Genomic DNA, 10,121 nt, shown 5'->3' with positions numbered 1-10,121 from the left:
AATACAAAAATATAGATATTTGAACCTAATTTTGATTTGTGCATCGTGTATAGCACTGACAGTGTAATTGCAAGAGAGAGACGTTGAGTTTGTGCAAATGCCGCTCCTGTGTACAGTACAGTATTTGTATCCTTTCTGATCACATTCGCAAATGATGCTTTCAAGTGAACGCTAACTGCAGGTTTTTATGTAAGCTTAGGAAAAATCTGGTGCAATTGTTTGCAGAGTTGCTCAATCCTTTATTTGCTCAATTTGATAGGGTTTTGAGATTTTTTTTTTTTAATATTTTCTAATTTTTTTAATTATTTAAAATATAAATTTAATATTTTATTTATTAATATGCAACTTTTCTAAAATATTTATGATTATCATTTTTATTTATTTGATTATTTTAAAATTTTTAAAATCTAATTAAAAAAAAAAGTTTGTAGGCTTATATGGCCAGTAATTGAAACTTTTAAGTATAAAAATATTTCGATAGATTATTCGGTATATCCGATGTATATGATAATCTCTTTGAATATATGAATTTTCTTTGAATATATGAATTTTGCATCTCTAAAATTAAAGAAAACATAAATTTTTTATTTCTAAAGAAGTAGTAAAAATCAATATTAACTAGAGGTAATGAAGAAAAATAAGATTGAAAAGTGTAGACGTTGAATCTTTAGAGGTCCATATTTAGAACAATGGCAAGAAGTTAGAGCACAGGCTGTTACCCATCAATTTCTGGTGATATCACCCTTCAAGTGATGCACTCGATCGATTTTTTAGAGTCAATTGGTGGCATTGGCAGCACTTGAAAGCCATCAACAGTGATGCTTCCAACAACCTTATTTCTATCATATTGGGTTTATTTTTGTTGGTTTTAGTTTGATTTTATTTCAATTAGGTTTGAATTTTTATGGATTGGTGTTCAAATTATCTTGGGTTTGTTTATTTTGGATTATTTGATGTTGATACCATTTTTTTTTTTGGTTTGATTTGGGGCTTATTTGATGTTAGTTGGTTGTTGCTTTTATTGATTTAATTTGTTTAATTTGATTTTTACTTTTAGATTTTTAGGGTAACTATACTTTAATGAAACTAATTATTTTATTTTATATTTTAAAAATACATTATTTAATTTATATATTTCGCTCCCGTTAAATTATTTAATCTTACTATCAATTTGTCTAGTTAGTCAATCGTAACTAAATTACTATTTAGTTTTTATATTTTAATGAAATAAATTAATTAATTCCTATATTTTATAAAATTATATTAGTTAATCTATATTATTTGACTTCATTAATTATTTAGTCTTATAATTATTTTTTATATCTAAACTATTATAATTTTCTCTCATTTATTAATTTCTTATCCTCTCTTATTTTTGTCTCGCTATATTTCTTCTCCGCTATAATCATATATTTCTTCCTCTCATTTTCTCTTTATTTTTACACTCTTCTTTCCCTGCATTCTCTCTTTATTTTTATATGTTCATAAAACTAAATATGAGTTGTCTGTACAAAAAAATTTAATCAATTTTCTTAAACTTCTAAGTGATACGAGAACAGTATTTCTCAAGAGAAAAAAAAAAGAAAAAAAATTATATCTAAGGAATTGAAAATAAAAAAAAATGTAAATTCAAATTTAGTGTTTATATAGCAAAATTTTTATTTTTATCTAATATTATATTTTTCAAAATATTATATTTTTTAAAATATATAGATCAATTAATTAGTTTTATTAAAATAAAATAATTAAATAATAATATTTTTTAAAAATTAAAAATTAATTAATTAATTTCTTTAAAATAAAGTGACTAAATAATAATATGAATAGAATAAATAATAAAAAATTTAATAAATTGAGTAAATGTTTAATGAAAATAAAAAAAATAATATATTTTTCAAAATATAATGACTAAGTATAATTAATTTTATGAAAATATAAGAATTAATTTTTTTTAAATATAGTAGAATAATATAGATTAAGGAAAAAGAGGGAGACGATAGAAAAAAAAATTGAGAAATATGAGAGAGAGTGATTAAAAAGAGTGAGGGAGGAAGATATTATTAGGTGTAATCTATATATATATATATATATTATCTCTTACATGATTCATTTTCCATAGAATTTATTTTATTCATATAAAGAATATTATTTTTGTGTAACAGATGAGAGATGAAGAAATAAATAAGAGTGATGATAAATTCAATATTTAATTTTAAATTAGGATTATCTTTTATTTTTCTCATTAATTAATAATAAATTAAATAAATTTATTTTGAATGAAAAATAAATAATTTATTAATACAAAAAATTTATAGATATAATCATAGCTTTTAAAAATAAACTAACTTATACCATCAACAAAGTTGTAAAATACTTTAAAAAATCAGCCAAAATACTTAAAGACAAAAAAGCCGTTAATCACGACATCTTTTCCAGTGTTTCGCTGCAGAGATTCTCGATGCCTTCGCCTTCTTCTGCTTCTCCCGGTCCCACCTCATCTATTGAGCTGCCAATGGGCCCCAAGCTGGGCTGCTCTTAAGCAAATTAAACTGGGCCGATTCGGGCGGAGCCTGAATTTTCTACCAGAACCGACTCGAGTTGGGGCAAAGGACGAAAATCAGAGGCAAAATGGCCGAAGCAAAGCAAGAAACCAAATGGCGAAGTCGGTCATAGGTGTAGTATCTCAGTCTTCGCTTCTTCTTATAGAGTCTTCAAAGTTTGGATTTCGAACTTACGCTACTCCATCGACGTCCCTGCGGCTTCAGCAATCTTTGAGCGAGAAGGGAAACTACCGATTCGTTGTTTTCTCTGATAAGCATTTGAAGCCTGTTGTTGCTGCTAGTGTCGTCTATTCGGGTCTCGAATCGTCTACGCTTGTTACTGATGACGTTGATTTGTCGACAGAAGGCATCGAGATTGAACCGGATTCTGGAGGCGGCGGTGACGGTTACCGGGATATAAGAGGTAGCAGTGGAGGGGGTGGTCGAGGCGGCGGTGGTAATAACGGAGGACAAGGTGGTGGTGGTGGTGATTCAAAGAACGAAGGAGAGGGAGGATCGTTGGAGGTAGTGGCGGTGAGAAGAAGAAGATGGCGTTGTCGATGTCTCAGAAGCTGACTCTTGGTTACGCTGCCCTTGTTGGAAGTAAGTCTCTTACCATTAAAAAAAAAAATATATGACCTTTGAAAAAAAATTTCCCAAAGCAAGTTTCAATTGATAAGAAGACGTATGATAGTATGATACTATAAGCTGGTATTCGAAGTTAAAAGTGTATGGCTTTAGGCATTTCTCTGCTAACTTCAACAAGCTTGAAAATGCTACGATGGTGTTTAATTAATAACCTAAGTGGGTGGAGATTAATTGTAATTTCTAAACAAAGTGGATCTCTTTTGATTGTACAGTGGGTGGTCTTATGGGCTATTTGAAAAGTGGTAGCCAGAAATCACTTTTGGCAGGAGGCCTATCTGCTTCAATACTGTATTATGTACATACGCAGCTTCCTACAAATCCAGTTTATGCCTCGTCTATAGGGCTTGGTAAGAAACCCTATATTCATGGAATTCTTTTTACTATGCATTTTCCTATATTTTGTTTGCTAGAAATGCTTCCTATGCATGTTCTATGAGTGATTGCAATTTGGCTTGGCGCCTAGATAGCATTTTCTCTCTCTCTCTCTCTCTCCATGATTTGCTCTTCCATGATTTGCTTTCTTAAACTTTTTATCCCTTTTTTATACTATCTATACTTGATTTTAGAAAAGAAAATATCAAAATGCACTTTCTAATCATTAAGATTTCCCCTGTTATACCTTTTACTCTGCCGTTTGGACTTTGTTGGAGGTTTGGTCTTTGAAACTTTCACACCTATAACCTATTAGCAATGGATGGATGTATTCTTGCATTTTTAATAGTGTCATGATTGATGAAAGCAATTTAGCATAATGATGGAATTTTCTGTTATTGAAAACTTATGATTAGTGTTTTTCTTTTCTAAATTTGCTAATATTTATCAAACGACTATCGATTTTGACTTTTGAATGCTAATTCTTATAGGGTTAATTGAGTTTACAATTTTTTTTTTAATTGCAAAAAATGAGGGGCTCTATGGGTATGACGGTCATAGCCTTCTTGGTCCAGAGTCACCGGTTGACGTTATCATTTAACTCAACCCAACATGAAGAGACCTATCACCAAACACAAGGTGTCTCCTAATGAGACGAACTATTGGACAACCCACCGCCTCTTTCTATTGTACTCCTAAACAGAGACAATATCTAGTTATCATGTTTGTGCGGGGAATTTAACTGGAATGGGACAAAGCCATCTCGCCAAATTAACCACCAGAGACTATCACGCTCGGTGGTAATTGTGTTTACATTTGTGCTACACCAGTATAGCTCTCTCATCTCACCCTCAACATGTAAAGTTACTTTATTATGATGTTAATCTTGACTTTATTTAATTTCTTTAAATTTCCAGGTGTGTCTTCTATACTGATGGGAGTGATGGGCTCTCGTTTCTTAAGGTCAAAAAAGATTTTTCCTGCAGGTGTTGTATCTCTTGTGTCGTTGGTGATGGCTGGTGGCTACATTCATGGAGTCCTGCGCAGTATGCATTGAAACATGCTTAATGGAAGAGACATATGGACATGGTTAAATACTTAATAACTAGGCTTGAGTTGGCTGTCTCATTGGTTGTTAATGTCACCATCTTTTTGTTTTTATCGATGTTTTGGCGTGTAAAATTTGTGTTAGCATGTGGAGCTACAAGTTTGGAACTTTCTATGGTTGAATCATGCAGCTACTTTTCTCACTACAACTTTATTCCTACCTAGCAGAGATACTGAATGCATACTGCATGTAAGTTGACACTGAAAATTGACAGCAGTTTAGAATCAGCCTAGTTGATATTCAGGAAGAAAACCCAGTTAGTACCCAGGCTGCCATTTTCCTTGAAAATTTCCTTTCTCCAGAATGACCGAGTCTTTAGTCATGTGGATAGAGTGCGGGCCTAAAGTGCCACATATTTGGAAAGAATCAGAACTTTTATGTTTTATAAAGATTTGCGAGGACCTTAATTCAAAATCTTTAAACATACATCTCTTTTAAGGTGACCAACGGCTACTCATTTTACTAGAATGCAAAGGGAAAGATGGTCCAAGTCTTTATATTCTTATCGCAATGCAGCCTTTATTTCCATAGTTTACTAGAAATTTTTTTTTTCAAAACTGTGCACAAGAGATGATTTAATGCAAGTTCTAGAAAAAAAATTATATGCACGAGGTGCTTGGCTGCTGCATCATGACAAGCAATATCAATGGAACGCTATTGACATGGTTTAACACAACATCACAGAATGTATAACGTTTAACATTCAACATTACAATTCAGATAGTCACACAAGAACCAGACAAGATGCATGTCCATCATTTGTTAATTGTTTGTAGCAGTTAAACAGTAACACAAATAGTTGTCCTAATAGCACTGGTTCAGTATGATATTTCAAATTGCCTTATGGCGATTAGGCAACTATGTGAACAAATTCCCATTAGTTCAATGAGAAATTGTTCCTTTGACCCCAGTGCATCCAAAAGCAAGTCAAAACATCATCATTCCCAGCACACTCTGAAATTTGCTAGAACAGTACAAGGTTAACAATTTAAGCTGATATAAGACTTTCCATGTCCATGACACATCAGAAGCTTTTGTGCATATTTAAGCAAGGTTGGCAGTAACCTTTGGTTGAATTTCTTTTTCTGGTGCAAGAGTTTTCCCAAAGCAGCCTGCTTCTGGTGAAACTTCAGCACTGAAATCAGGTTTTGTGGTTTCAGCCATTTTCATTGCTTGTGGAGTGGGATATGGGCTTTTGCTGCAAAGTCTGCAAGGGGAAACTAAAGTAAATAACAGCAGCCGACATAATGTGATTATGAATTATATTGATGCATGATAACACAAATCACGATATTAGTAATTTTCGTGGACATCATGCTTGGAAACTTGGATTTTCATTTATCAAATGAGATGCAAAATCAAATTTATAATGAGTGCAGAGTATCTTGGTCAACAGAATCGTTTCTGATTTCGTTAATGATGGCATCATTCAGCATTTAGTTCCCAGATTGCATTCACTAGTCTAAAGTTAAGTTCTAAAAGTTCCTGTCTGCATAAAGTTTTGTTGAATGCTTTTGAAAGTAGGAATGAACTACATAGCTTCATGTCTATAATCTCTTTCTCTGGCATAACTCCACATTTCATAAGACTAAAGCTTTTTAAGATCTGTCCAAGGAGGTGGACTCTTGCAATTATTCCCAATCTGTAATGAAATCCATTCATCCTAAATTTTCTGTTTGAATTTCTGCAAACGCATCAGAGTCAGAGAGCACCCTAAGTGTGAAAGGGAGGTACCTGTCCCGTCGCTTCTCAAAAAATCTCTGAAGAGAATGTCTCCTTGCAATTGGTAATTCTAAACCAACAGAGAATTAAAGTGGGAATCATTAAGATATATATAATTATAGTCATCACAAAGAAAAGCACGAACACAAAAGACTGCAAACCCTATTCCTAAATGCGTCTCATTCCTATATTACCAGCTTGCAATTTGCAAAGGGAGGAGCCTTGATGAACAGAATAGAGCTGGGTTTGTGGTGAAGCCAAAGCACTTGTAGTACTTTGCAGTGAAGGAGACCTAGTAAGAACTGGTGTACCACCAGCTGGCGAGCCAGACACAGCCTTCTTCATGTCAGCAGGTTTAACAGCTGCTGCAGCAGCAGCTGCAATAAGCATAATTTCACGAGCCTAAGCACATAAACATGGTGAAACAATTAGAATGAAATAGATCTATAAAAATTTACTCATTTCTCGAAAGCTTCAGTAAAAGGCAAACCGTTTCTGCAGGAATTGCATCAAATACAAGAACACTTCCGCCATAGAAGATGGTAAGCTGATCTGAAGTAGGGATGGTAGCATTTGTTCCAGATGTTGGCATTGAAGCATTCCTAAAACAAATATTAGTTATTAGAGTAATACTGATATGTTGTTTTTTAAGGCATGTATCTAACTTTTATGCAGTTTCTGCTTTGGAAAGGAATTTGCATTTAATAAGCCCCCACCTAGACCTGGCCAAGGGCGGGTTCAGAACCAGAACCGGTCAAACTCGTCTTTGACTCGAGCCATAAATGAACCAGATTGGAATTGAACTGGAACCAAATTGGACGGTTCCGAGCCAAATTGTCTTTTTTTTTATTTATTTATCTATATATATATAAAAATAGACCATTGGATTTGGACCAGATCGAACCAGGACAGGAACCTTGAGGGTTCACGGTTCCGGTAGCCGGGTCTACCCCCACCCACACACCCACCCCAAATGGAAGTACTTAAATTGATCATGCAATAAATATTTTTCTTTTTGACATTAAGAGTGACAAGGGGAGGGATCAAACAAGACAGAGAAACAAGATCACTATTGAATACAAATCCTAACCTTTGCTTTCTAAAATTCCAAATACAATTAACTGTGCCAACCTTCAGACTAAATATAAGATGATCTACCCCTTTTCAGGGATATAGGAATCGTGTAACTCACTGCAAGTTAGAAACCTTGTCTGTTTCATTAAATGGGAACTAATAACATTCTTTTTCATGTAAATTCATTCATTATAATCCTTCAGAATCTATGCCGCCCATGGAACCCAAAGGCCAAAATTCCAATCTAGCCATTATTTACATAAGATTAACTAAGAGTGCATAGCCTAATTGACCACACTCCTCATTGAAGACAAGGTTGTAAGATCAAATTCTCCCTTGCCTCAACTATTACAAGTCCAAAATTTACAAGAAAACTAAAGGGAGTATATCTATATATTATCCATCAAGATGCATCCATTTTGAATTCCAGTGACACAATCCAGAGAATACACTTGCACTCTTTTTTGGTTTTCTAGAAATAGAATTGGGGAAAAAAAGTGTCAGTCAGATTTCCTGTTCAGTACCACTATTTGGAAGCATCAGACTTAATGTACAGGTAATTTCTTGAACTCAAAATTGGAAATTCCTATCTAAATGAAATCAACGAATAGCCAGCCAAAAAGTAGAACTCTATTCTAGGATTTCCATTGCAATTGACTTCAGAACAAAACAAAATGTCCTTAAAGATAATGAAGCAAAGAATTAAAGATAATACTGTACGCAATAGCATTCAAGTCTCCACCAGCTCCCCTAAAAATATAGCTAATTTTTTCTAATTAACATTCCACGAGATTATAATCTACATTTAATCCATCTTTTACCAATGAAACCTCAGCACCCACATCATTTCTCTCTTCTTCTCCTTTGCTTTTTGCAAATTCAACAGATCCCATCTCCCAAGTCCCTTTTCTTCTCTTCTAAGCTACCTACCCCAGAAACCAAAAACTCAAAGGTAAAGCCATAGAGTATTACCTGGACCTGTTGGTCTGGAGAAGAACCCCTTGTTTGCAGGATCCCAAGTTCTCATCATAGCCATTAGTAGCAGCCAAGGAACTCTTATTAACAGGAACCAGTTGGTCCTCCCCAGCTTTGGGCTTCACTTCCCTATACGAATCAGATTCACCCTCCATTTGATCCAGATCAGAGAGAAATAACCCACCAAAGTTCTTGCCTTTCTTCCACTTGAGAAACAGAAAAAACAGAGAGAATTTTAGAACAAAGGAACCACCTTGACCAGACCCATTCAAATTTCTTTGCTTTTGTGTGTTGTCCTTTAAAGGGAGAGTGGGCAGGCAAACAAAACCATATTTCTCATTTCTGAAATAAAATATCAGTCAGTCATGGGCAGTGGTCACTGTAGTTTCCGGGTGGCTTCCATTTTTAAAACGTGTCATTTTAGCACGATAGTTTATTAAAATATTTGTCTTTTTTTATGTTTTTTGACTTTTATTATTTTCTTTTTTTGTGTTCTAGCTCCGCTTAATGATCCGTTCCGTGTCTTTTGTGTAATTTTTATAATCCTTCCTTAAATTTTATTTCATATTTTATTTTAATTTTTTAATTTTAATTTATTATTAAAAAATTTTAATTTATTTTATAAAAATTTCTCTCACACATTATAATTATTTTCAATTAAAAAAATTATATTTTTTTACTTTATTTCTTTTCCAATCAAAAAATATTAATATTATCATAATATATTATTTTTAAAAAAATAAAAAAATTTACTCACAGTCTTTAAATTTTTTAAAACTCTATAAACAAATAAAAGAGAAATACTACCCCTACTCAGATTAAAATATAATTTTTATTTATTCAAATAATAAGTAAAATAGAGTCAACACTAAAAAATATTAAAATTATATTTATAACTAATATACTGTAATTTAAGAAAAAATTAATCTAAAAATTTATTATTATAAGTTGAATGGATTTTTTATAAAATATAATTAAAATTTAAAAAAAATTAATAAATTAAAATTAAATAATAAAAATAAAATTTAAAGACTGATTATAAAAAATATCTTATTTTCTTTTGGACCATACATGTCTAACTCAGCGCCACGTGGGTTGGTCGGTTCCTTTCAATTTTTTTTTTCCCCTTAATTTGCGAAATTCTGCACGTTTTCCTTTCTCTCAAATTTGAAATAGAATCGGTGCACTGTTTTTTATGTGAAATTTTTAGAAAATATAGAAAATATAATTTATTATATTTAATTATGGAATAATTATTCACTCAATATTCGAGACTATTTATTTATTTATTTCTCTCTCCTGTGTTTCTCTCTCTCTCTCTCATTCTTTTAAGGAAAGTGCAATTTTTTCATTATTTTTCTTTCTATGATTTTCTTTTCTTCGGTTATTTGACTTTGTTTGAAACATAAGGTTAGTTTTTTAACTACATTTACTATTATTACCCTTTTGTTTGAACTGAAAGAAAATAGAGAGTAGGAAAGAAAATGGATTTCTCCCATGAATTTGGATTTGAATTATTTTGATATTTTTAATAAAATTGGATTTGAATTTAGATTTTTAAATCTCATTTATGACACATTTGAGAGTTAAAGATTTAAATGATTATTTGTACCTTGTTATTTTAAATCCATTTGATTACAATCAAAGGTATCAATTATACATAATATCATACAATTTAAGTA

The 10,121-nt window shown here is 32.1% G+C and overlaps 1 protein-coding gene and 1 pseudogene across 1 annotated transcript; one reads left to right on the top strand and one right to left on the bottom strand.

Moving 5' to 3' along the window:
- The first annotated feature begins 2,498 nt into the window (after nucleotides 1–2,498).
- On the top strand, nucleotides 2,499–4,816 carry LOC110636537 (protein FATTY ACID EXPORT 2, chloroplastic-like; annotated as a pseudogene).
- A 518-nt stretch (nucleotides 4,817–5,334) lies between these two features.
- On the bottom strand, nucleotides 5,335–8,824 carry LOC110636538 (protein TIFY 3). Its single transcript, XM_021786280.2, has 5 exons — nucleotides 8,437–8,824; nucleotides 6,881–6,992; nucleotides 6,585–6,792; nucleotides 6,403–6,460; nucleotides 5,335–5,875 (listed from the first exon to the last, which is right to left on the bottom strand). Exons 1-5 carry the CDS (start codon nucleotides 8,592–8,594, stop codon nucleotides 5,713–5,715), a joined length of 699 nt encoding a protein of 232 aa, XP_021641972.2. The 5' UTR covers nucleotides 8,595–8,824; the 3' UTR covers nucleotides 5,335–5,712.
- Nucleotides 8,825–10,121: the final 1,297 nt, after the last annotated feature.

The sequence above is a fragment of the Hevea brasiliensis genome, chromosome 11, assembly GCF_030052815.1.
Source record: "Hevea brasiliensis isolate MT/VB/25A 57/8 chromosome 11, ASM3005281v1, whole genome shotgun sequence".
Classification (NCBI taxonomy): Eukaryota; Viridiplantae; Streptophyta; class Magnoliopsida; order Malpighiales; family Euphorbiaceae; genus Hevea; species Hevea brasiliensis.
Note: the sequence above shows the minus strand (reverse complement) of the source record. Positions and strands in the feature narration are given on the sequence as shown.